The sequence below is a fragment of the Cricetulus griseus genome, chromosome 3, assembly GCF_003668045.3.
Source record: "Cricetulus griseus strain 17A/GY chromosome 3, alternate assembly CriGri-PICRH-1.0, whole genome shotgun sequence".
NCBI lineage: Eukaryota > Metazoa > Chordata > Mammalia > Rodentia > Cricetidae > Cricetulus > Cricetulus griseus.
This window is the reverse complement of record NC_048596.1, coordinates 202641575-202668846: the sequence shown is the minus strand read 5'-3', so window position 1 is coordinate 202668846 and position 27272 is coordinate 202641575. Positions and strand designations below refer to the sequence as shown.

At 45.3% G+C, this 27272-nt stretch overlaps 1 protein-coding gene across 2 annotated transcripts in view; it reads left to right on the top strand.

Moving 5' to 3' along the window:
- Positions 1-27272, top strand: part of Pcnx2 (pecanex 2) — a 159118-nt gene that overhangs the window by 39188 nt on the left and 92658 nt on the right. For both annotated transcript variants that reach the window (XM_027404801.2, XM_035442761.1), the window contains exons 10-14: positions 4886-5031; positions 8250-8403; positions 8520-8552; positions 19121-19292; positions 26532-26642. In XM_027404801.2, coding sequence (XP_027260602.1) covers positions 4886-5031; positions 8250-8403; positions 8520-8552; positions 19121-19292; positions 26532-26642 — 616 coding nt within the window. The remainder of the gene's footprint in view (positions 1-4885; positions 5032-8249; positions 8404-8519; positions 8553-19120; positions 19293-26531; positions 26643-27272) is intronic.

Below are 27272 nucleotides of genomic sequence, written 5' to 3'. Positions count from 1 at the left end.
AATAACACGCAGGCAAAACACCCATACACATACAATAAAAATAAATAAATTCAGTATGGTGGCTGTGGGTGTAACTCCTGCCTGGCTCTGGGTGGGGTTGGCTCTGCCCCACGAACCACCAGAGACTGCACCATTTGCCCCCTTCTCTGAGGACCATGCATCACACAGCTTCCCCCCTTCAACTTGCGTCTTTGAGAGCACCCATCTTTCCTGGACCTCTGAGGCCCTCAGACCTTGGCTGTGGGCTTTTGTCACACACAGGTCCTTGATAGATGCAGCTGTGAGATCTTTCAGCTGCATCTCAGGGCCAGTGCTCAGTTCTCACCCCAGCTGTGGTACAGACAGCCCCTGTAGAGTGTACACTCTGAGAAACGTGGTCCCCTACCAACCTAGGCCTAGATAGGGTCGGCTTCTTTTCACACTCCTACTTCTAGCAGGTTAGTGTGGATCTATCCAGAAGGTTCCCCAGATATGCTGAGACAGCCTGGGAGGGTGTGACTGCTCCCAGTGTCCTGGGTAGAAAAGCTGGAGGTGAAGGGACCTTTGAGGACATAAGAGGCACTAGCAAGTCTTAGAAGCATCCTAGTTCTAGCAGAAACTCAAGGCTGAATAGAGAGATTTCAAAGATTGAGTAGACACAGCTGCAGTGCCTTCGTTTCACTCTTAAAACTCTTTTGTCAGTTGGGCCTGCAAGATGACTTAGCTGGTAAAGACACACAGCCAAGCCTGAGGCCCTGAGTTCAATTCCTGGTCCCACATTGTAGAAGGAGCAAACTAATTTTCACAAGTTGTCCTCTGACCTCTGTACACACACACACACACACACACACACACACACACACACACACACACACACACTTAAAAACAAAAACTATGAGTATAAAATCACATAAAATACTAATTTACCATAGTTTTATTGTTACTCAACCAAATCCGTGGAGGGCTTTCTGTCTGTCTTAGTTAAGATTTTATTGCTATGAAGAGACACAATGACCATGGCAACCCTTATAAAAGAAAACGTTTAATTGGGGATGGCTTACAGTTCAGAGATTCAGTCCATTATCATCATGGCTAGAAGCATGGCTGCATGCAGGAGGACCATGGTGCTGGAGAAGGAGCTGTGAATTCTACATGTGGATTTGCAGGCAGCAGGAAGAGAGAGTGACACTGAGCATAGTTTCAGCTTCTGAAACCTCAAAGCCCATCTCCTCCCGCAGTGAAACACTTCCTCCAACAAGGCCACACCTCCTAATAGTGCCAATCCCTATGGGTTTATGAGGGCTATTTTTATTCAAACCACCACAGTGTCTTTTCTCAGTTTTAAGTTAAATATAATATGCTTGCAGTTTGTGGTTTTATTCTGCACATACAGAGGCGGGGGAATAAAAGCTGCTATTCTGCCTTCTCCTGGATATGTACATTTGTAAAAGGATTACAAGGAGAAGTAATTTTTAAAAGTTCTAAAAAGTTTTTGGTTTTGGTTTTGGCTTTTGAAGACAAGGATTCATTTTGTAACCCTGGCTGTCCTGGAACTCACTCTGTAGACCAGGCTGACCACCTGCCTCTGCCTCCCAAGTGCTGGGATTAAAGGTGTGCACCACCACTGCCCTGCTAAAAATTCTTAAAGTTCTATAAATTGACTGGATATCACCAGAAGTTAAATGAGGTTTTGTTTACAAAATAAAACTGAGATGGTCTCTTGTTTGTGACCCAACAAAAACTTTCTGGAGGCCAGATGCCTTCGCTGATTCTAGGAGCCACACATGCACTGGTGAAGACTGCCCAGCTTTTGAGATCTTTCCTAACCTATCAGCCAGTGCATCTGTGTCTGGCTGAGACTGTCACTGCAAAGGGATCTGGTACTCTGGAGACAGATGCTGCAGTCCCCAGACAGAACAGGCACTATGAAAGGTTGGGTGAGACCTGCAGGGGAGGCAGCCACAGGCACACTTCCTGCAGCAACCAGGACTTGTAGGACTTGCCTGCTATTCTTAGCAAGGACTGGAAACAGGCTGTATACCTCTTTTTCTTCCCACTACCCTCATGCTCCCTTTGGCTACACATGTGTAGAGCCCCTGGCTCAGTCCATTTCCTTTGGGGACTTTTAATTTCTGCTGGCCTTGGCCAATGCATGCATCTCACCTGGACCCCACATCACCAGAACAGCAAGCTGACTCACTGGTGCATGTATTTCTTGCCCATGATGTATCAGTGGACCATGAAGCCAAGACCCTTGAGTGTAAGGTTTGTTGCAATGTCAAGTTCATGGACCATGGACGTTTGCACAAGTTCCTGCTGATGCAGCACCAGGTGGTTTCCAAGATGGTATCTTGTCTTGAAATAGAGCTGTGCTGGTTTGTTTTATGTCAACTTGACACAAGCTAAAATCATCAGAGAAGAGGGATCCTCAACTGAGAAAATGCCTCCATAAAACTGGGCTGGAGGCAGGCCTGCAGGGCATTTTCTTAATTAGTGATCAATGGGGGAGGGCCCAGTCCATTGTGTGTTGTGTCATCTCTGGGCTGGTGGTCTTGGGTTCTATAAGAAAGCAGGCTGATCAAGCCATGAGGAGCAAGCCAATAGGCAATAGCCCTCCATTGGCTCTGCAACAGCTCCTGTCTCCAGGTTCCTGCCTCCAGGTCCCTGCCTTGTGTGAGCTCTTGTCCTAACTTTCTTTGATGATGAATGGCAAGATGGAAGTGTAAGCAGAATAAACCCTTTCCTCCCCAACTTGCTTGGTTGGTCATGGTGTTTAGTTACAACAATAGAAACCCTAAGACATGAACCCAGGACACACGTTGCTTTCAGAGTCTCACTGCATCCCCTGCCCATCAGCTCCTGGGTATTGTCCTTGGGACAGGATGGCTTTCCTTTCCTATGCCTCATATGTGCATCAGCGCTTTATGTTCAGGGTAACTTCCTGGTCCTTAAGCTGAGTTACCAAGTCCATGTTGGTGCTGCAGAGAAGGCAGAGTCTGTTCTCACCCAGGGCTTTGCAGGGGTCTGTGAAAGAGAATCTGGGCCACTCTGAACACATATTAGGTGCTTGGATATCAGCAACTGTCCTTGAAGTTGATCATTGCAATTCCCAAACTCACCCAGTGTGTGTGTGTGTGTGTGTGTGTGTGTGTGTGTGTGTGTGTGTGTGTGTGTGTGTGATGTGTGTGGGATATGTGTGTTTGTGTGTGTATGTGATGTGTGTGTGTGCATGTGCGTTGTCTGTCTGTGCGTGTGTGGTCTGTCAGCCTGTGTGCCTCAGCACAGGCTGTCATGCTTTTTTTTTTTTTTTTTTTTTTTTTTTTTGAGACAGGGTTTCTCTGTGTAGCTTTGGAGCCTATCCTGGCACTCGCTCTAGAGACCAGGCTGGCCTGAAACTCACAGAGATCCACCTGCCTCTGCCTCCCAAGTGCTGGGATTAAAGGCATGTGCCACCAAAGCTCAGCTAAACAAGTGTGTTTCAGGTCCCAGCGAGATTTGAAGGCTTTTTTTGTTTGCTTATGTGTCACTCCTGCTTTGGATTTTGATCTGTGTGATTCTTTGATACATACATCAAAGCTCCACTCTTCCATATTAAACTGTACTTTTGTTTCTGCTAGGTGTGAAAAGATGCTTTAAGGCAAATCCTCTGAGGGATTTGGAGCACCCACATAGTGTGAATAAGGGCTACAAACCTGCCTGGGTGGGAGGGGGGGATTCAGTGGTCCTGAAACCTCAGGAGAGCTGTGGGTCACCATCACCCTACACTCAGCCTGAGACAGGCACACACACACACACACACACACACACACACACACACACACACACACACACACACACGTATGCACCCACATATACACGCAGACTCAGACACACAAGTGTTTGTGCTCATATGTGTGGAGGCCAGAGGTTAACCTCAGCTGTAGTTAATCACTCATTCTCTATTTTTTGAAACAGGGTCTCTCTGTAGTCTGGCACTCACCAAGTAATCTAAACTGGCCAATCAGTAAGCCTCATCCATCCATTGGCATCTCCCTCCTCAGTACTGGAGTTACAGGAACATCATGACTGGATTTTTACATATGGAGAGCAAACTGGAGTCTTCACGCTTCTGTAGCAAGCCCTTTACTGGCTGAGCTACTGCCCCTACTCATTCTGTTCTTAGGACAGAGTTTGTCAGTGACCTAGTTACCTTAGATGAAAGTCTCTGCATTTGGATATATAATTTGGATACTTTCTTCAGTATTATATTTAATAAAAATTTTAAAATTAAGCCACTTAAAGTATTTTCCTTGGACTCTTGTCTTATATAATAATTATTTCCTAGGCATACCTTGACTTAATGAGCAGAAGTGTTTTAGATGATGAGTGCCAGAATTTCAGTGGTAGCGTCTTCATGGAATTGGTGTGATTTTAATCATTATTCTTTTCTTAGACTGGCCCTTTTAAACAAAATATGTTGGTTTCAGAATTTGACCATGTTTTTTTGTTTTGCTTTTAGATGTTGTTTCAGTATTAGAGTTGAACCCAGGGCTTCAAGCATGCTAGGTAGCTCTCCACCAGTGAGCTCTATCTCCAGACTTTGTGTTTTATAAGATTTATTGTGTGTGTGTGTGTGTGTGTGTGTGTGTGTGTGTGTGTGTGTGTAAGTTTATGTATACCACATGTATGCAGGAAACTGCAGAGGACAGAAGAGGGCATCAGAGCTCTGGAACTGGACAGTTATGAGGCTCCATGTGGGTGCTGGGAACTGAACCCCAATCCTCTGTAAGAACAGACAGCACTTTTAACCACTGAGCCATCTCTTCAGCCCTTGTGTTTTTAACTATGGAATGTGTTTGTGACAAGGACATATCACAGTAACACTCTTTTCTGCCTTTGGTGTTTCTTTTGATTCCGGTGTGAAAAGCACATGAGTCAGGATCTGGAAGATTCATCACGTTCTTCGGCACAAGGAAAGTTTAACCGAGAGCAGTTTTACAAATTCATCATTTTCCCTGGGAAGTGGATTAAAGTCTGGTATGATCGACTCACCTTGTTGGCACTATTGGATCGGTAAGCTGACACGCATGCATGGGTGTGGCCGGACTATATGGGAAGACACCAATGAGCATAATCCAAAGCTCCTAAGATGCAAATTGCAGCTTGCTAAAGTTATCTGGATTATTTCCAGCCCACACCCCACTTTCTTGTGACCCCCAGTGACTTAGACATTGAATTCCACAGTTGCCATGCGAATTGATGATTGAACAGTATGAACTAGATAGCAGGTTTGTGTGGGGGACAGGCTGCTTTGGTCTGTTCATGCCCTGCCCTGTTTTGGTAGGAGTGGTTTCAGTTTCAGCAGCAGGAGGCAGGCCCTGCCTGAGCAACTGTGGCCCTGGGATGGAGGGGAGGTTAAATGGAGTGATGCTTACCTGTCCCCTGCACACCTTGGATTCCAGCCGCTCTCCCCTCTGCTGTACACTAACTTAGTGCTGGTCTCTGATTAGGCCTCTCCCTCCTTTTTGCCCCTCTTATTGTTCTCTAGAATAATACACTTTGTGGCTGGAGATACGGAGCTTGGGTAGGCAAGGCATGGAGGTTCCAGTTTGCTATGGTGATGAAGATGGGCTTAGAGTGGGGACATCCTGTTTGTGGGCTCCCCATCAGAATATCTGGGGGACAATATTAGGGTTTTCAGAGGCTGTGATTCTGGTGGGGATTGGTTTAAAAATTGATGGTATGATCGCAAATGCTCACACAGCAAGGTCTGTTCAGAGCTCAGTTCTAGCCTCTGGGGCAGTGGCAGAGCTGTCTAGCTGCCATCTGTCCCCCAGTGATTACTTGTTACAGTAATAGTACAGTCATGTCTTTAATGGTGTGATCACATGAAAAAAAAAAGATAGTCTTGCAAAATTACAGCAGTAAATTTCAGGACCCACAAGTCAGGGAATAGCGTTGTAATCACTTACCTAACAATACAGTGTTACCCTAGGGCATGCGCATGAGCAGAACATCTAATGCGTGACTAGTAATCCAAGATAATGTATCCTGCTAGATGAGGTATTTTTTTTTTTAATACTACTTTATTTTTCTGTAAAAAGGAAATGCTGGGCTGACCCCTAGTAGGAAAACCGATTCTCTTTATAGGTGTGTGTGTGTGTGTGTGTGTGTGTGTGTGTGTGTGTGTGTGTGTGTGTTGCACATACCCCTGCCTGCCCACCACAGTGCACATATGGAGGTCGGAGGACAACATGCAGGAGTCATTTCTCTCCTTGCACCACTCGGGTCTGAGAGATTGAACTCGATGGCAAGTGCTTTCCTTGCTTACCCATCATGCTACCCTCCCCACATGTTTATTTATCATGACATCTGAGCTTTTATTTCAAAAGACATCCATAAATTACCCCTAGTACTTAGTGGGAGGTGTCATGAAACCTCACATGTATGAGAAAACTCGATCTGCCAGAGTTTAAAGCTGAGAATGTGTGACAGATGAACTGCCAGGCTATACGGGAAGTAGGTGAGATGAGCTCCTGCACTGCTGGGACAGAGGCAGCCACACTGTGTACCCCTAGACCAAGGCCCTCACCCCGTGTTGTTTAACCCCATTCTTAGTCCTTTAGTTATAAATGGCAGCTTCCTGGCACCCATAGATGTAGCCTCCCCTTTGCCTTTGGTCCTCCATCCATCCTTCTCAGACGTTTTCAGCAGTGTCCATGCTCCTAACTCTTCTCTTGTCTCCTACCCCACCCTCACCCTTTTGGAAAATACCCAAGCCTTACCTTCATCTGTCTTGCTTATCAGGTTAGCATCTAAACTAAGGAACTGCCCATATGTGCCTTATTTCAGCATCTCATCCATCCATCCATCCATCCTTTGCTGGGTACCTACCCCAGCCAGGCTTGAGCTGTGCACCTAGGTGTTAGTGAATGACACAGTCATGGTGTCTGCCTTCACAGGGTTTGTGTTCTATTGGGACAACGGCAAATTCATATGGAACATAGCAGGTCCCAAAGCACAGGAACCAGACATGGAGGGACCCCAATAGTGTCAGAAGTTTGGTTACAGGGCTATAGCTCAGTGGACAAAGCATTAGGGCCTGAGTTCAGATCTGACATTATCATCTGGCCTCTAGAGGCACCTGCATGCACTTGTGCAATACCTGTACATAGACACACATATACACACATAATTAAAAATAAATCCTTAAAATAAAATAAAAGGTTCATGACTGTCTCGTGGGACACAGTAGCTAACTATCCCTGCTGAGAAGGACTTCTGTTTAGTGGGCAATGACAAATTGCACATGAGTAAATGTTGCTCAGTTACAAAATGTGCTGAGGATTTTCATGAAGGACCCACTAATCCATAATCCCTATTCCCCCTGATCCTGTGGCCCAAAGAGCCCCCTTTTGCTTTTTGGCTAGCCCCTCCATGTCCTACTGTGCATCTGGTCCCCTGTTATCATCACATACTTCTGAAGTCATGGTCCCATTCCTGCTCATCTTTCATGTCTAGCCTGCCCCCCCTCCCACCAACAGGCCAACCAGACTCCCTCAGCCATGCCCTGGCCATCTCTAGTACTTTGGCTCATTGACTTTCTTCTTCTTTCATCCTTCCTGTTATAGACAACCCTCGCCCACCCTGCACTGTCCTATCTTGGTTGGTTGACTCAGTTTTTCAGCCCCCCTTTTAGCATTGCTCTCAATACCCCTTCACATTTTTTCACCCCTCCTGATAAGACCTCATGTCTGGATGAGCGCCCCTCTGCATCTTCTGCCTCATATGGAGGACTCCACAAACAAAATCATCCACAAGACTGCACAGCCTCAGCTCACCCAGCAAGGATCCCTGGACTGTCTGGGGGGGGGGTCACCTCTCCCTCTGAATCTTCCTGCCCTCTGGAACAGGGCAGCAAACTCTGACTCTAGAGACGATCAATCAGGAAACAGTCATCCTGGTGTCAATGCAATCTTCCCAAACCCTCACTGAGAGAAGCCTCTGAAGTTCTGAAACATTCCAGGCTGTGGTTGAAATCCTCCTCCTAGGCAGCCCAGTGCAGTGGCCAAGGAAGTCAGTGGGATCCTGTTTCATTTATTCCAAGAACAAACACCCAGGGTCAAAATGAGGACTTGGTTTGAACAGCACAAGAATAAATCGACACAGGGGCTGGTACAACATAGCCGCTCTGAGCGCAGTGTCAGTCTACGGATGAGCACAGGGAGGCTTGCTTATGTAATGACATGGGTGGTGGTCTTACTCCATGCTTGTTTGTGTGTTTTACACAGAACTGAAGACGTGAAGGAGAATGTGGTGGCGATTCTGCTGAGTGTTCTGGTTTCCCTCCTGGGCTTTCTGACCCTGAATCGTGGTTTCTGTAGAGACTTATGGGTCCTGCTCTTCTGCCTGGTTATGGCCAGCTGCCAGTACTCCCTGCTCAAGGCAAGAACCCATCCTCTGCGTGTTGGGGAGTGGGTAGGTGTGCATGGGCGTGTGTACTGTCATTAGCATAGCCTTGCAATCATGAATTGACCCAGGCCCTCTGGTTTGTGTTTTAGAGCGTCCAGCCTGACCCTGCCTCACCAATACACGTAAGTGCAGGCCTGTAGCTTGGCTCATCTGCTTGCGTTGAAAACCGGGCGACACCAATGTCTAGTTAAAGGGTCAAATTTGCATCTGTGTCTGTATCTTGAATACAGGAGTAGAAGCAGTGGATGGATACCCAAGTGCATGGCACAAAGCTCTGGCTGGACCTAAGCGCATGGTGCGTTGGCATTGGTGGAGGGGATGCTCAGGCATGGGGTGGACCTTGTGTGACAGGTCACTTTTGTTCCCTGGGCTCTTGTGGCGAAAGACACAGCTTGATTGGATGGTTCATAGACTCTGCCATCCGCCTGCCTGCCTTTGTTACCCACCTATCCACTTGACTATCTGATGCTGAGAATGATGGTGGCCCTCCATGTGCCTCAGTTTCCCTATATGCAAATAAAGTCGACTAAAGTCAGGGGGGTTGGATGAATAGTGCATGTAATTGCTTCAAACACTGGCTGGCACCTAGCAATTTCTCCTCATGTGTTCTTAGCATGTAGTCATAAACTGTAGGTGTTTAAAAATAATCTTACATATATTTTGGGGGTAAGTTATAATTTGGTCACATTTATGTGGTAGAATGATTAAGTCAAGTCAATTTGTCTATCATATCACATACTTTTTTTCTGATGAGAATATTTACAGTGTACTCTCAGCCATTTTCAAGAACATTCCATATAATTATTGATGATAGCCACCATCACTGTATTATGTCATAGGTCAACGAGTTCACTGATCCCATGCGCTTGCTTGACTGTGTTCCCTTCTACCAGAACTTTCTACCCACTGCCTGGTCCCTAGCACCCCCCACACTTTGCTCATTTTGTCTGTGAGTCAGACTTTGCTATATTTCATGCAAGGTGAGCTCATGCATTATTCCTCCTTCCATGCCTAGTATACTTCTCTTCACACAATGTTCTCCAAGATCATTCATGTTTACACATGACAGGATTGCCATGTTTTACAAGGTTGAATAGTATTTCACGTGTGCATGTATATACATACCACATTATTAAAAAACATTCACCTATGAACAAATACTTAGGCGAGAGCTTGCATTTGTTGTTTTTTGTTGTTGCTGTTGCTATGACAAACTGCTATAACTAAAAGCAATTTAAGGGAGAAAGAGTTTATGTCGGTTTATGGTTCCAGAGAGAGAGAGTCCATTATAGTGATGTAGGCATGGCATGGTGGCAGGAGCAGGAATCTAAGGGATCACATTTCATTGGCAACAGGAAGCAGAAAGAGACAACAGGGGTTGGGGCAAGACTAGAAACTCTCAAAGCCTGCCCCCAGTGCTGTACTTCCTTCAGTAAGGCTCCACCTCTTAAAGATTCCATAACTTCCCAAAATAGTGCTACCAGCTGAGAGCCGAGTATCCAACACCTCACCCTACTGGGGGACATTTCTCATTCAATCCACCTCAGTGCCATTTGTATTTTGGCCATCTCAGATAATGCCTTAATAAACACAGGCACACAGGCATTTTTACATACTGTTTTCCCATCCTTTGAGCATAGACCCAGAGTGAGATTGAGGGGTGCTATAGTAATTCTATTTGGGTTTTGTTGTTTTATTTTTTGTTTGTTTGTTTGTTTTTTGATTTTTGAGACAGGATTTCTCTGTGTGCATTGAGTGCCCCGGAACTCACTCTGTAGACCAGGGCTCAAACTCAGAAATCCACCTGCCTCTGCCCTCTGAGGGCTGGGATTCAAGGTGTGAACCACCACTTGTATTTTTTTTAAAATACTTATTTATATGTAGGTGTGTGTCTATGTGAGTATATGCAACATGTGTACACATGGCCTGTGGAGGCCAGAAGAGGACGCCAAATCCTCTAGAGCTGGGGTTTCAAGTAGTTAAGCGGACTAATGTGGGTGCTGGAAAATGAAACCAGGTCCTCTAGGAGAGCAGCAAGAGCTCTTAGCAGATGAACCATCTTTCCAGCTCCGTGTGTGTGTGTGTGTGTGTGTGTGTGTGTGTGTATGTATGACCCACATGCACACATATGCTTGTGTAGGCACATATGCCACAACATGTATGTAGATGTCAGAGGACAATCTAGGTGCTAGCGCTTGCCTTCTGCTTTGTTTGAGGCAGGATCTTTCTGTAGTGTTTCCACTGCTGTGCATGCCAGGGTAGCTGGAGGCTCTTCTGTCTGCTGCTTATCTCCCTGTAAGAACACTTGGCTTACAAACACTCCTGCCACATATCCATCTTTTATGTGGGTTCTGGTGATTCAAACGCAGGTCTCCACTTGCAAGGCAGATGCTTTCATCCACAGTTTGTACTTTTCTGAGAACTTCCCACCTTCCTTAATGGCAGTACCATCCATAGTATACCAGAAGGGGTCTCCTTTCTCCATGTCCTCACCAAAACCTATCTTTCCCTTTTGTGATGAATACTGCTCTAACAGGTGTGAGTTCATTTCCTGTTGTGGCTTTCAGTTTCATGTCCCCACATGGAAACTCTGTGCATGAAACCAGTCTCCTCTTATTCCTCCACCTCAGGTGTCCTTTACCCTTTATCCCAATAACTTGGAGTCTGATTTGTGGGAGAGAGTCTGGGTTCACCCCGACCAGCCCACTGGTGGCCCAGGATCTTCCAGCTCCTAGTTACATATTGTTTCTTCTGGCCCTGGTAGCCCAGTGGCCTTGGATGCTGTCAGGATCCACTATTCAGGTGCCGGCCATAGCCATGTACTTTTACCTTCCTGTGTTCTGTGTGTTCTTCCTGCCTCTGTCACAGCAACCCCCCAGCATGCGCATGTCACACTTGCAAACACACACACACACACACACACACACACACACACACACACACACACACACACAGGCTCTGAAAAATCTCTCCAATGAGGGGAAAACTATCCTCCCACCATTGTGCATTAAAAAAAAAAAATCATATCCAGGGTTTAAGACTGATTTTTTAAATTTTTTTATTTGAATTAGAAACAATATTGTTTTACATATTAATTCCAATTCCCTCTCCCTCTCCTTCTGCATTGCCCCCCCCACTAACACCCTACCTATCCCATACCTTTTCTGCGCCCCAGGGAGGGTGAGGTCTTACATACGGGAGTCTTCCGAGTCTATCATACCTTTGGGATAGGGCCTAGGTCCATCCCGTGTGTCTAGGCTCAGGGAGTATCCCTCTATGTGGGATGGTCTCCCAAAGTCCATTCCTATACTAGGAGTAAGTTCTGATCCACTACAAGGGGCCCCATAGATTTACGAGGTTTCCTCACTGACACCCATGTTCCTGGGGTCTGGATTAGTCCCATGCTGGTTTCCCATCTATCAGTCTGGGGACCATGAGCTCTCCCTTGTTCAGGTCAGCTGTTTCTATGGGTTTCACCAGCCTGGTCTGGACCCCTTTGCTCATTACTCCTCCTTCTCTACAACTAGATTACAGTTCAGTTCAGTGTTTAGCTGTGGGTGTCTGCTTCTACTTCCATCAGCTGCTGGATGAAGGCTATAGGATGGCATATAGGATACTTTTCAATCTCATTATCAGGGGAAGGCATTTAAGGTAGCCTCTCCACTATTGCTTAGAATGTTAGTTGGGGTCATCTTTGTAGATCTCCAGACATTTTCCTAGTGCCTGAATTCTCTTTAAACCTATAGTATCTCCCTCTATTATAGTATCTCTTATCTTGCTCTCTTCTATTCTTCCCCCAACTCGACCTTCTTGCTCCCTCCTGTCCTCCTCACTTCTCCTCTTCTTGCCTTCTCATTCTCATAGCTCCTTCTCCGTGCACTCCCCTTCCCCATGCTCCCAATTTGCTCAGGATATCTTGTCCTTTTCCCCTTCTCAGGGGTACCATGTATGTCTCTCTTAAGACTCCTGCTTGTTCCTTAGCTTCTCTGGTGGTGTGGGTTGTAGGCTGGTAATCCTTTGTTCTATGTCTAGAATCCATATATTAGTGAGTACATACCACATTTGTCTTTGTGACTGGGTTACCTCGATCAGAATGGTTTCTTCTAGTTCCATCCATTTGCCTGTAGATTTCAAGATTCCATTGTTTTTTCCACTGAGTAGTACTCCGTTGTGTAGATGTACCACATTTTCTCTATCCATTCTTCAGTTGAGGGGCATCTAGGTTGCTTTCAGGTTCTGGCTATTACAAATAATTCTGTGATGAACATCATTGAACAGATGTCCTTGTTGTATGAATTGCTTCTTTTGTGTTTATGCCTAAGAGTGGAATTGCTGGATATTGTGGTAGATTGATTCCCATTTTCTTGAGGAGTCGCCAGACTGATTTCCAAAGTTGGCACTCCTACCAGCAGTGGATAAGTGTTCCCCTTTCTCCACAACCTTTCCAGCATAAACTGTCATTGGTGTTTTTGATTTTAGCCATTCTGACAGGAGTAAGATGGTATCACAGAGTTGTTTTGATTTGCATTTCCCTGATGGCTAAGGATGTTGAACACTTTCTTATGTGTCTTTTAGCCATTTTAGATTCCTCCTTTGAGAATTGTCTATTTAGTTCTGTATCCACTTTTTAGTTGGATTATTTGGTGTTTTGGAGACTAGCTTCTTGAGTTCTTTGTATATTTTGGAGATCAGCCCTCTGTCAGATGTGGGGTTGGTGAATATCTTTTCCCAATCTGTGGACTGCCGTTTTGTCTTGTTGATTGTGTCCTTTGCCTTACAGAAGCTTCTCAGTTTCAGGAGGTCCCATTTATTAATTGCCAAACTCAGTGTCTGTGCTACTGGTGTAATGTTTAGGAAGCCGTCTCCTGTACCAATTTGTTCAAGGGTATTTCCTATTTTTTTCTAATAAGTTCCGTGTGGCTGGATTTATGTTGGGGTCTTTGATCCATTTGGACTTAAGTTTTGTGCATGGTGATAGACATGGATCTATTTACAGCCTTCTACATGCCAGAATCCAGTTATGCTATCACCATTTGTTGAAGATGTAATTAGGGTATTAAGACATAGTGTTGGGATTGCCCTCAGAAAGCTGGGGCAGGTGTGCGGCTCTGAAGGGCAGCTGCAGCCCATCTCACATGCGCCATCACCTTCTCCCTTCCTGTACCTTTCCCTCACTATTGCTGGTTTGCTGTTGTTGTTACATGGTATCAAACATTCCTTATCTGGGGCTGGGAAGACAGCTCAATCAGTCAAGTGGCTGATGTATAAACACCAGGACTAGCGTTGAATCCCCAGAACCTCTGTAAAAGCCAGGCAAAGCCACACAAATCTGTAATACAAGTGCTGTGGGTGCAGAGATAGGAGCATCCCTGCCACTGAGTGGCCAACCAGTATGGACAATCAAAGAACTACACACTCTGTGAGTCCCTTTATCAGGTAAATAAGGTAGAGATGTGATTGAGGAAGATACACGATGCTTGGCTTCTACACATGTGTACACACCCATACAAACTTGCACACACAGACATGTATATGCACATACATGCACACACACACACGCATGCTCACACATACACAAATTCCTTCCCCGAATGGACTTTGGGATGTGATACAAAGCATGTGATACAAACCATGGGGAGGGGCGGGCAGCAGGCAAACCTCACACTTCAGGTAGATTTGAGATATCATTACTGTGACCCCGGTGTTGCTGTGCTGAGTTGAGTCATACTGTCTGATTCTTATAATAGAACAATCTACTATCCCAGGATCCGAGCAGGTACACAGGGAGAAGGCATGTCACAAGGAGACAAGGAGCAGTGGTTTTTCTTGCTGTCATAGTGGTCTATAGTCAGACATCTACTCTGGTAAACTGCAGTCATCAATTTGCTTACAGGGATTTCTAAGCAGACACAGCCCTCGTTTGAGCTGGTCTCTAGAAACTCTGATAAAGAAGAGAAGAAGGGGGTGGGGGCATTTTCTCATGCAATACAGTTTTCCAGAACGAGAACCAGGCAAGAATCCACTCATATCTTGTTAATCCACGTGCAATTCATCAGGCCCAAAACACCCAACAAGAAGTAAACTTAGGAGAGGAATCTGCTTTGCAATTCATGAACTACCTTGCATGTAAAAAGTGAGCGGGTTTCTTTCTGGTCACTTAGCTCCCAGTGGCAGGCTTCCACGAAGGGTTGTCTTTCTCTCTCTGGATCTTCCAAACTGCTCTGTGAACAGTCTGCTTCAGTGTTGATGGTGGGTGGGTGGGGCTGATGGGAAACCCACATGTACACAAGGTCAGCATTCACAAGACGCCTCAAGGATGCTCCTTGCCGGATGACCCTCTGTGGAAGTGTAGGTTACAAATAGACAGGACTGGGGGATTAGATTTCACCTGGTGGAGAGGGTGAAATGTTTCTATTGAAGACTTTTAAAAGTCAATCTTTGGGGGTTTTGATGGCTGATGCAGATGTGCTCTCAGCAATGGGGGAGCACCGAATTTCATCAGTGAGCCTTCTGGGGACTCTAGAAGATAGAGTGGCTAGTGTGCTGGGGATGTAGTGTGCCGAGGATGGCTCTGGGACCACAAACATGGAATGCATAATCACAGTAGCAGAGGCAAGCCCTTTGTAGCGGCTCTGTGTTTGGTTTTGTAAATTACCAACATGGAGAACATGTTCACATTTCTGACAAAGCTACTGAAAGATGCCTGAGGGCATTTCATATTGTTCAAGGGCAGAGAAGGCCTGTTCCTAGATAATGTATTTCCATGCACATATCTGTGCTTGGGCATGTGTAAGTGCAAGTGTACAGGTATGTATATAGGCCAATGGACTGGGCCACCTTGATTTTGAGGGATACATAGGGGGTTTGAAGTAGTTGGTCACTAACCCGGAGCTTGCCAAGCTGGCTAGCAAGCACCAGGGACCTGCCTGTCTTCACCTTCCCAGCACTAGGATTGTAGGCATGCTACAACATTGGATTCTGGGGCTTGAACTGAGGTCCTCATGATTGCAAAGCAAACATTTTACTGACTGAGCCATCCCTCCAGCCCATTAACCTTTTGATAAGAGAAAGAACCAGAACAAATGATAGCAGGTTAATTATGTTTCTGAAACTACGTCAGTTTGAGGAAATGTCTCCCATGTGTGTGTTTTAGTGCACCACACAGCTATTTATACCAGCTAATTTATTTTGCCGTTTACTTAGTAAGGGCGTTTAGATTTCATTCGGCTTTGGTCTTATTATTTTTTAATGCAAAGAAAGTATTCTCTTGTATTCTCTTGTATCCATGACCTACTTGGATTCTAAAGAAAATTCCCTACCAGTGCAACACTTTTTTTTTTTTTAAGACTGAGCCTGGCCTCAGGATCAAAGGCAGCCAGTCTCCGTGATAGGCACTGGTATTGTCCTGTTGAAAGATGGCTTCAGAATAGGACCATTTCTATTTTGGAAGCAGTGGCAATTTAAATTCCCTTTCTAACTATAGCACATTCAAGGCAGTGACTAAAAACACCAGTCTGAGACCACGCCAATCTTCCTCTGCTTGTTGCATGCAAGGTGGCTTATGAATCACAAAGCACACTCTCCACCTGGTTCATTGTTGTTGGTTTCTCAAATGTTATGAATTGTGTGTGTATTTATTTCAGCAATGTTGGAGTTTTGCTGGGCTTTTGCCCTGGAAAGCCCGTGGCCCAATATCCCATTCCTTATTTTAAAATATTTTAAAGTTTTATTATTATTGCGCAAGTAACCATGATATGCGTGCGTGCGTGCGTGCGTGCGTGCGTGCGTGTGTGTGTGTGTGTGTGTGAGAGAGAGAGAGAGAGAGAGAGAGACAGAGACAGAGACAGAGACAGAGACAGAGACAGAGACAGAGAGAGATCACACCATGGTGCATCTGTGTAAGTCAGAAGGCAAGCTTGTGGAGTTGGTTCTCTCCTTTCATCTTGATGTGAGTGTCTGGGATGGAACACTGGTCACTAGACTTACAGAACAAGCACTTTTGCCCACTGTGCTATTTTGCCAGCTTTTTTCTTTATTTCCCACAGCCATTGGAAAAGAATAAAGGGTATTTCTACCTTTTTAAGCAATATTTTAAGGACTAAGATAAGATCTGCAAAGGCTTTGGTTCTCCTTGGATAAAAAAATGCTATCAACAATTAGTCAAAATAGCATGATTTTCATTATCGGAAAAGGGCATTTAAGGTAGTCTCTCCACGGTTGCTTAGATTTTTAGTTGCAGTCATCCTTGTAGATCTCTGGACATTTCCCTAGTGCCAGATTTCTCTTTAAACCCGTAATGGCTCCCTCTATTATGGTATCTCTTTTCTTGCTCTCCTCTATTCTTCCCCTGACTAGATCTTCCTGCTCCCTTATGTTCTCTTCTCCACTTCTCTTTCTCCTAACTCCCTCTCCTCCAAAATTCTCCCAATTTGCTCAGGAGATCTTGCCCCTTTCCCCTTCTCCAGGGTACCATGTATGTCTCTCTTAGGGTCCTCCTTGTTTCCTAGCTTCTCTGGCGATGTGGATTGTAGGCTGATAATCCTTTGTTCTATGTCTGAAATCCATACATGAGTGAGTACATACTATGTTTGTCTTTCTGTGACTGGGTTACCTCACTCAGGATGGTTTCTTCTAGGTCCATCCATTTGCCTGCAAATTTCAATATTCCATTGTTTTTTTTTTCCACTGAGTAATACTCCATTGTGTAAATGTACCACATTTTCCTTATCCGTTCTTCAGTCCAGGTTCAGGCTTACAAATAATGCTGCAATGAGCATAGTTGAACAGATGTCCTTGCTGTATGAATGTGCTTCTTTTGGGTATATGCCTAAGAGTGGAATTGCTGGATCTTGTGGTAGACCGATTCCCATTTTTTTGAGGAGTCACCATACTGATTTCCAAAGTAGCTGTGTGAGTTTGCACTCCCACCAGCAGTGGAGGAGTGTTTCCCTTTCTATACATCCTCTCCAGCATAAACTGTCATTGGTGTTTTTGACTTTAGTCATTCTGACAGGAGTAAGATGGTATTCAGAGTTGTTTTGTATTGTATTCAGAAAATGTTTTGCATTTTCCTGATGGCTAAGGATGTTGAGCATTTTCTTAACTCTCTTTCAGGCATTTTAGATTCATCTATTGAGGATTGTCTATTTAGTTCTGTACCCCTATTAAATCCAGTTTAATTGGATTATTTGGTGTTTTGGTGACGAGCTTCTTGAGTTCTTTGTATATTTTGAAGATCAGCCCTCTGTCAGATGTGGGGTTGGTGAATATCTTTTCCCAATCTGTGGACTACCATTTTGTCTTGTTGACTGTGTCCTTTGCCTCACAGAAGCTTCTCAGTTTCGGGAGGTCCCATTTATTAATTGTCAGTCTCAGTGTCTGTGCTACTGGTATTATGTTCAGGAACCTAGAGCCTTCATCCAGTAGATGATGGAAGCAGAAGCAGACATCCACAGCTAAACACTGAACTGAGCTCCTGAAATCCAGTTACAGAGAGGGAGGAGTGATGAGCAAAGGGGTCAAGATCAGGCTGGAGAAACTCACAGAAACAACTGACCCATGGACCCCAGACTGATAGCTGGGAAAACAGCATAGGACTGACTCAGACTCCCTGAACGTGGGTGTCAGTTAGGAGGCTTGGGCAATCTATGGGGCCTCTGGCAGTGGATCAGTATTTACCCCTAGTATACGAATGGATTTGGGGAGCTCTTTCAGCCTAGACACATGGGGGAGGGCCTAGGCCCTGTTCCAAATGATATGACAGACTTTGAAGATCCCCATGGAAGGCCCTACCCTCCCTAGGGAGCAGAAAGGGGATGGGATGGGGGTTGGTGGGGGGGGCAGAGGAGGAGGAAAGAGAGAGGGAACTTGGATTGACATGTAAAAGAAGCTTGTTTCTAATTTAAATAAAAAGGGAAAATGTTCAAATTAAAACATCCTTTAGTATAAACCACTAGAATAATGAATTAAAAAATATAAAGTTAACTTTATAGAAAGAAAAAAAGCATGATTTTTTTTTTTTGTCAAGGAAGTCAACTGTTCTGCCACATTGAGACACACATCTGCCCGTCTGGCCATCACAGCTTTCTCCTCCATGGCCTGCTTCCTGTCTTCAGAGAATTAAGCCCCACACATTTCTTGTTGATAGGAACCCCAGGTTAAATGTATATAACTAGCAAAGGTTTCAAGGAGTCTTGCACCTGAAAGGAGCAAGGAGAATGGAAGTCTGCCCCCCCCCCCATTGCCCAGGAGAGCATTGAGTCAGACAGATTTGCTCTGGGGGTGGTAAAATTAAATTTTTAGGTAAATCTTGTTGGACTTAAACAGCAACATTATCTTTGATATTCTCATTCTGGTTTGGCAAAATAAACATCAAGTGTTGTTTGTGCATCTGTCTACTTGTCCTTCCCCTTTTGCTTCCTGGTATTTTGAGCTTATAAGTTCCAGGAGGGTGGGGATGGGTGTTGAGGTAGGGATTGGTGTTGGGTGGGAATGGGTGTTGGGGTAGGGATGGGTGTTGGGTGGAATGGGTGTTGGGGTAGGGATGGGTGTTGGGTGGGGATGGACACTGGGTAGGGATGGGTGTTGGATAGTGTCAGTTGTATCATGTGGTGTAAAGTTCTTGACTGTGTAACTCTTCTTGATGAGTCAAAATAAAAGGTACAACTTGGAAATTGTATTTGTTTTCTAGGGGCACAACCAAATCATAGCCTATAGCAGACCAATCTATTTCTGTATGCTGTGTGGCCTTATTTTGCTTCTTGATGCAGGGGCCAAAGCCAGGCACCCTCCCAGTTATGTCGTATATGGCCTGAAGCTCTTCTCACCAGAGACCCTGCAATCAATCAGGGACCACTTAATAGGTGAGTTTTGGGGTTATGGGGAGGAGTCTTGGGAAGGGAAGGTGTGTCTCCCCTTTATCTTTTGCACCCTAAAGGAAAAGGCCTGAACACTTGATTACTGCTGTGAAAAGCTAAGTATTTTCCTCTTGTCTTGTGTCTATAGAAGGCTGTGAGCTCAAGATAAAGGTAATGGGGGGGCGTGACTACTCAGCTATATTTGTCAGACACTATGCACCTTGGTTTTTTTGTTTTTGTTTTTGTTTTTGTTTTGTTTTTTTTGAGTCAGAATCTCTCCCCAATTTAGGATAAGTAAGCTAGGGCTGTCTCCACCTCCCAGGACCTGGAATTTCCAGCGCTTACCACCATGTCTCATTTTTATGTGGTTCTGATGATAGACTTCAATCCCTGTGCTTTCAAGGCAAGCACTTCACCTACTGAGCCATCCATCCCCCTAGGCCTTAACAATAGGATTCTTTGAAAGGACTTTGATATCTGTGACCAAGAAGTTGCACTCCTGTGACATCTAAAGCATGCTGGCAATGATGCTGGGGTGATCTGGCTGTTCATTGGGCAACAGCTTCGGGCCTCTCCACATAGCCCTGGTATTGTGATCATACATGAACGAGCACCGGTCTCAGCTCTGGTCACTCTAGCTTGTGCTGCTATGCTTGGCTTGCCTTCAAATCCAGACAGCACCTGCTATTCAGTGCTCCACTCAGGTGAGTCACACACTAATAGCATAGGTAAAGTCTTTAACACTAGAGCCAGCCTGCCAGAGGCTTGGGTCCCGGCTCTCTGTTGTTTCTTTTGCTTTATTTCTTTTTTCTTTTTCTTTCCTTCCTTCTTTCTTTCTTTCTTTCTTCCTTTCTTTCTTTACTTCTTTCTTTCTGTCTGCCTGTCTTTTGTTGTTGTTGTCATTGTTGTGATAAAATACCCTGTCAAAAACAACTTCAGGGAGAAAGGATCTATTTTGGCTCACATCCAAAGCATCATGGTGAGAAGTCAAGGCTTCAGGCATTAAGCACCCGAACACATCACAGCTGCAGTCAAGAAGTAAAGAGCAGTGACTGCTAGTGATCATATCACTTTCCTCATCTTATACAGCCCAGGACCCCACCCCATGGACTGGACCCTCCTGCCTTTGGAGCAAGTTTGTCTTCCTGCCTCAATTAACCTAGTCAGAATAATCCATCACAGACAAGCCCAGAGGCTAAGTAATTTCTCTGATGATTACAGATCTATCAAGTTGACCACAGTAACCATCATACCTTGCTAAGTGAGCAACACTCTGCTGAAGTGGGGGTGGGGGCAAAAAGTGACCCACCTTATAACTCATGTAATTTTAAGTGAATTCATGTGTGAACATAGAAAAGGGCCCCATGCCAACATTGACTTACTGTTATCAATTTGCAAGACGTCTATGCAGTGTTGATCCATAGCTCCAAAGACTCAGGCACATACTCTGGGGATTGTTGTGATGGCATTGAACATGTGATGACTGTGACTGCCCAAACTTGTAACGACAGTGGCAAAGTCACTGCCCTGAGACACTCATTGCCATCAAGATGTTCATTTCCTGATGAGCTTTCCTAGTCTTGAATTAGTGTCACCCTTTCCCTGGCCTCCTTGATGGGTCCCTGAATCTCTGCAGTGGTCCTAAGGTAGGTGCCCAGGTGTGTGAGGAACTTTCTCTGTGTCCTGTATAGTTGAAAACCTGGGTAGGGATGTGGCTCTCAAACCTCCTTCCTCACTGGTCCCTTCCCTTTTCTCTTCCTGCTGAATCTGTAGTCGATTTTACACAGATGCATGTCACAAACACACATAGACACACAGATATGCACACATACACATATACGCATATACATACATACACAGACACATATATGCTGGCATACAGCACACAACTCACATACATATACAGACCTACACAGAAACATAAACATAACACACACACACACACACACACACACACACACACACACACACACACTCATATATACATACAAGTACACACCATATGCACAAATACATACCCTTCCTGAAAGCTCACTTCCTATTACATCCATGGAAGAACCAAGTAGCCTAAAGCCAAAGGCCTGGGAAACATGTTTTAGAACACCTTCAAGTTCTAGTAGGAAACAGAAGTATGGAAGAATAAAAGGAAAAGACCCCTGATTAGATTGGTCAGTGCCTTCCTATGAGAACAAGTGCCCCAGCCCTGCTGATGTCTCTTCCTCTACCACCATTTGAAGTCCATCACAGGCCACAGAAAAGCCATCAGGCCTTTTCTCCTCCACTTAACACACCCTCCCAAGGTCCTGCCAGCTGCAGGGAAAGCTGGAGTTCAGAGAGAGAGATGTCTTGTCAAGACCAGGCACATGGACATACATTAGAATACTCCTTGGGATTTTAACTTCATTCAATAGGTTAGTGGATTTCCTTTTTTGAGTAGCAGTGTTGGAGCCCTGTAGTTCAAGGTCCCACGAGGAGCTGGGTATCAGGGGCAGAAAATGTAAAAGAATGTGAGAAGATATCTGTGTCTAAATGCAGCCTCTCCCTTGGGTGCCTCTTGGATACCTTCCCCCAGATCACCAGTGTGGACCAGTGATTTTAGCTCCACCTCTTACAGGGACAAGGATATGCTGACTAACTGGAGTTCCCATCGCCTTGGCTTCTGCTCCTCTGTTCCTTGTAGGCTCTGGGATGTCCTGCTGTGACTAGAGCCCTCTACCGGTGTTCTGCTCTGTGGTTCATTTGCCTAAGTTTTGCCTTCCATGCTCTGGCCACTTTACAGAACCTGACCCATGTGACAGTAATCTGCTTCCACTTGTCATATTTGATTCATGTCTCCCTGGCCAGCTTGCCTCCTTAGTGCGGATGAAGTGGAGACCCCACTTGGCCTCTCACCACTGAACTCCCACAGGCTGCTCAGTGCCTGGAAGTCACAGGCACCAGATAAGCCTTGGTGGAGTGGAGTAGCTAAGGAATACAGAGGTGGTCATGGAGCGCTTCAGAAGTCAATGAGCACATGAGGTTTTGGAATGCTTCCGACTCTAAATCACAGACAGCTCCCTGGACCCTCAGAGCTGGAGTATTAAGAAAAACAGTTTACAGATAATTGTAGAATGAGACTTGGGGATGCTGGTCGTGATGGGACAGACCTGTGGCCCCATCACTTGGCAAGTAGAGGCAGGAGGATCAGGAGTTCACAGTTGCTGTTGGCTAAATAGCAAGTTGGAGGCCAGGCTGAGTTACGTGAGATCCTAGCTTTAAAAGACAGTAAAGATAAAAAAAATAAACAGCCCCCCAAAACAGAATAAAAGGAGAGAGGAGGGAGAGGAAGAGAAGGGGGAGGAGGGGAAGGAGAAAGGAGGGAGAAGGGGAAGGAAGAGAGACCTATGGGAAGCAAAGCCTGACACATTTCATTTTCCAATTGCTTTTCATGTCTGGGTTCCGCTCACCCTCAATTCTTATTTTTCTTTGCTTTGCCACTCCAAGAAAGCCAGCACCCTGAGTTCCTGGCGTACCCCACTTTCCATGGCAGGAGAACCAGAGAATTTATTAGGGATCAAAGGGCAGAGGGCTACGCTTGGTTAAAGCCTGAGGTATTTGTTTAGCAGAGCCTGTGCCTCCAAATAGGCCACTCAACATTATCCTTTTGTTTTTCTTCAAGTCCATTCCTCCAGGGTGTGGGAGAGGCAGGGAATGCAGCTTCCTTGCCTCCCTCCTGAAATGTGTTTCTCTCCTTAAAACTTCCTAATACATATTGTCTGCTCCTCCACAGTGACAGGTAAAAATGGTGACAAATAACCCAGCAAGCTGACTAGATGATATCTGTGGCTCAGATAAAAGGAAAACTATGAATAGCAATCCTTGAGTAAGGCGGGAGGGGGTTAAATGCACTGATTTGCACGGAGCATGAAATGACTAGAAAATGTGTAAGAACAAAGCAGAAGAGGCAGATGCTGAGAGGGTTTTTCTGACTTTGTAGCAGACGTCAAGGGCAATTCAAGGTCACTGTGCTTCCAGCAGCCTCTTCACTAGGAGACTTAGTGATGTAACTGCTGCCACTGTCACATCCAGGGATCAGCTAGGTCAGAAGGAGAAACAAGGACTGTATGATTAGCAGTAGAGAAAAGGCGTGCGCTGGTTTCTGGTGCTAGTTTCCTGTCAGAAACCTTCCTGGGCTGTGGTGACATCCTGTCAGAACCCAGGTGTACAGGAAAACAGAAGCACACAGCCCAGGAGTCCAGGACCAAACTTTGCTTTTTCATTGTTATTGTTTGATTTTTTTAAATTTTAATTTGTGTGTGTGTGGGGGGGCGGTGTTGGCCCATTTCACAGCACAGCACATGTGTGGAACTCAGACAACCACTTTTCGGAGTTGATTTTCTCCTACCATTAATTCTAGGGGTCAAACTCAGATCATCAGGTTGATGTAACAAGGACTTTTACCTACTGAGCCATCTCACTAGCCCTTACTGTATTTTTTTTAAAAAATATTATATTGTGTTCTGATCATTTATTTATTTTGAGGCCGGGTTCTCCCTAGGTAAACCAGGCTGACTTTAACTTGTGGCCATGATCTTGTCTCAGCCTCCTGAGTGCTAAGATTATATGCATGTACCACTATGCTTGATTTTATGAGGTGCAGGGAATTGAACCTCTCAGATTTCATGCATGCTAGGCAAGAACTCTACTGGTTCAGTCACATCTCCTGCCCCAGTTACCTCCTTCCAAAGGAGACCCTTCACATTGGTTTAGGGCCACAAGGGACCCACAAGGGTCTTGACTTCATCACCTGCAACTAAGACACAGTGGTAAGAGACAAGTTTAGGACTTCAGTATCTTTTGGAGGAGACACAAGAAAACCCATAGTAAAAGGACAAAAGAAGCAAGAGCTAAATACACATGACATGCAGTGACACCTCCACTAGAGCCACATGGAGCTGGCCCTCCCTAGGCTACAGCCAGAACATAGGGAATGGTCCCACAGGGCTTCTTCTTGGGGTAGTGTCTGCCTCACTGCACATTCAGGCTCTGCTTGTCATTCCGATCCTTGGATGGGGATAGGAAGAGAGGCCAGCTTTAGGAGATCAGATCTACTGCTCAAAGGGAGCCCAGCCTGGGCTGCCTCCCTAGGTAAGAGGGGTCACTTGTCCACCCAGTGGTGGGGTCAAAGCAGTGGGAAAGGTTGTGGTGCTGTTTGTCATTGGGAATGTGAAGGAGGAACAGCTCAAAGGCAAGGAGAGATGGACAGATGATCAATGATGTGAGGAGAGACTGAGGTGGAGAAAAGAGCAGGATAATGGATGATAAATGGATGGATGGATAGATAGATAGATAGATAGAAGATGGATGAATAGATAGATGAATTTCTAGATAGAGGTAGATGGATATTTGATAGATAGATGATAGGTGGATGGATAGATGGATGGACAGATAGATACATGATGGATGGATAAATTGATGATGGATATAGGGATGGATGAATAGATAGATGATTGATAGATAATAGATGATAGATGAATGGATGAATAGATGATAGATAATAGATGTAAATGTATAGAAGTATAGATAGATAGATAGATAGATAGATAGATAGATAGATAGATGATGGATAGATAGAATGGGTGAGTTTGTGGTACTAAGGATTGAACTCAGGGCCTCAAATATCCAGTCAAGTGCCCTGCAACTGACCCAAATCTCCAGACCTCTGTTAACTTTTTATTTTGAGATAGGCTCTCATTAACTTCCATAGGCTGGCCCTCAAATTCACTTCATATTCACAACTGCCTTGGGACTTGTAATTCTTGGCTTGCTGAATAGCTGTGATTATAGCCCTCACCTCCACACCCTGTAGGGATAACTTTCTTCTGTGAGTTCTTTCACTTGTGCTGAGCTGTGTGTATTCAGTGTATCATTCTGTTTTCCCTCCTTAGCAAAGAATCTCCTTTGCTTGCGTTTGTAGGTGACAGGCCTCTACTGTAGCCACCCATTTCCTGGGCTCAAGAAGGCTGACCTTGGAGCTGGGTTTCTATTACTGCCTGTCTGGGTAACTTCAGCAAGAGCCTTTGAGTAAGGCTGACTTTGTGATTACCCTGTGGAAGGGGAGGCCATAGGTCTCAGCCTCCCATGTTAGAAGAGGCAGGACACAGCTGTAGTGAGGCCTGTAGTGTGAGACTCCAGGGACAACAGCTGGTTTGACCCTCACCAAGTAGGCTAGTCCTCAGGAAATGAGAGACCCTGTGTGAACAAACAAGGCAAGGTGGTTCCTGGGAAATGATAGCTGAGGTCAACCACTGGGCTCCACACACACATATACCCAACATACACATGCGCCCCCACACACATACACAAACATGCTTGCACACACACAATGTGGTCAGTCAATGGACCTTTGTTCTATCACTAATAAAATCCCATGTAACTGCTTCTACAACAAAACCTCTGGAACAACCTATATCTGTGTTCCCAGGCCACAGTCACTCATATCTGGCTCTTTCCTTTCGAGAACTGTGTTTTGCCACAATGGCTGTGTGCTATTCCTTTCTGTGCAAAAGATGGAGCCACCTGCATTTTTTTAAACAAATATGCTGGTGAGGACCCCAGACAGACAAGTGCAGCAAAGTGGGACAAACTCTGTTACAGGTTTCAGATGTTACCTGAATGGCATTTGTTTTGGATTGTTGGAAACTAGGGGTCTGCTAAGAACACATTTTACAGGTTTTATTTGATGAGAAGATATTTGGTGGGCAATGAATCATTCTTGGTGGGGGAACTAAAATTAGGCCAGGGCAGTGTGTCCCTGGCTGTATAACATCCCATGTCTCCATGATCAGAAAGCTCTAGTCAGGAGTGTGTGCTCTTGTAGATCTTTAACATAGGTATGGCTTTTTTTTTCCTCTGAAAACTTCACTTTGCACATCTTTCTGGAATTTTCCCTGTCCTCTAACTCCCCTCCCTATCTCCCAGTGTCTGATTCCATTCTTCGGAGCTGCAGGTGGGCATCTTCCTCCCTCCTCCACCCCTGAGCTCTCCCTTCCGTCCCAAGCTGTCTGAGTGGTCAGCCTTGGATAATGCACTTGCTATGTTTTTTTCTCATCCTCTAGTGGCCTGAGTGAGAGGAGTCCTTGTTGCCTTAGTTTCCCTGGATGTGGTGAAGAGTCTGAAAGGGGAAAGGCAGCCACATTATAGCCACAACATGGCCATGGTTAGCCCACCCATACCTCATCGCTGCTTTTGTCTGTTCTTTTTCAGTATTCTTATGTTGCTTTCCTGTGATCTCCCTCCTGGGGCTCTTCCCACAAATCAACACCTTCTGCACCTACCTTCTGGAACAAGTTGACATGCTGCTGTTTGGAGGGTCAGGTGAGTCTTTGCACCTGCTGTTCCAGGGAAGGTCTGGGGGTCCCAGGGACAGAGGATGGGGGCCTAACACTGGGAGGTTTTCTCTGTCTTGAGTTCCAAACCTGCTTTAGTTTGGATTTCCTATGTTCTGTAGAATCAAAAATGGCCCAGCAAAGGAATAAGCAAAGATACAAGGAAGGGAAGGGTTTCCCTTGATTTGGAGTAAGTGAGGGGGGCCCTCAAACTATTCTTTAGAAGAACTGTGTGCATGTGCACACATTTGAGCGTGTGTGTGTGTGTGTGTGTGTGTGTGTGTGTGTGTGTGTGTGTGTGTGTAAGCATGCACATGTATCATTGGAGGAATAGGTCAGCATGCACTCGTGTCTGTAGTGTTGTGGATGCTTGTTGTGAGAGTACATATGAACCTTGAAAAATCTTTCCCCCAAAAGACACATGACCCCAGAGTCCTATGGGAGTGGTATACAGGGCTGATCTTTAGTGCCATTGATAGTCAATCCCATGGTCACAATCTTTCCCACACTAAGTGACCCATGCCTTTGGATGGATCCTGTGGCCAGGCAGCTTGTACTGAAAGCTATAGCCCTTCTCCTTACTTACACCTCTACTAATTTTGAGAAGGGCTCATCTAGT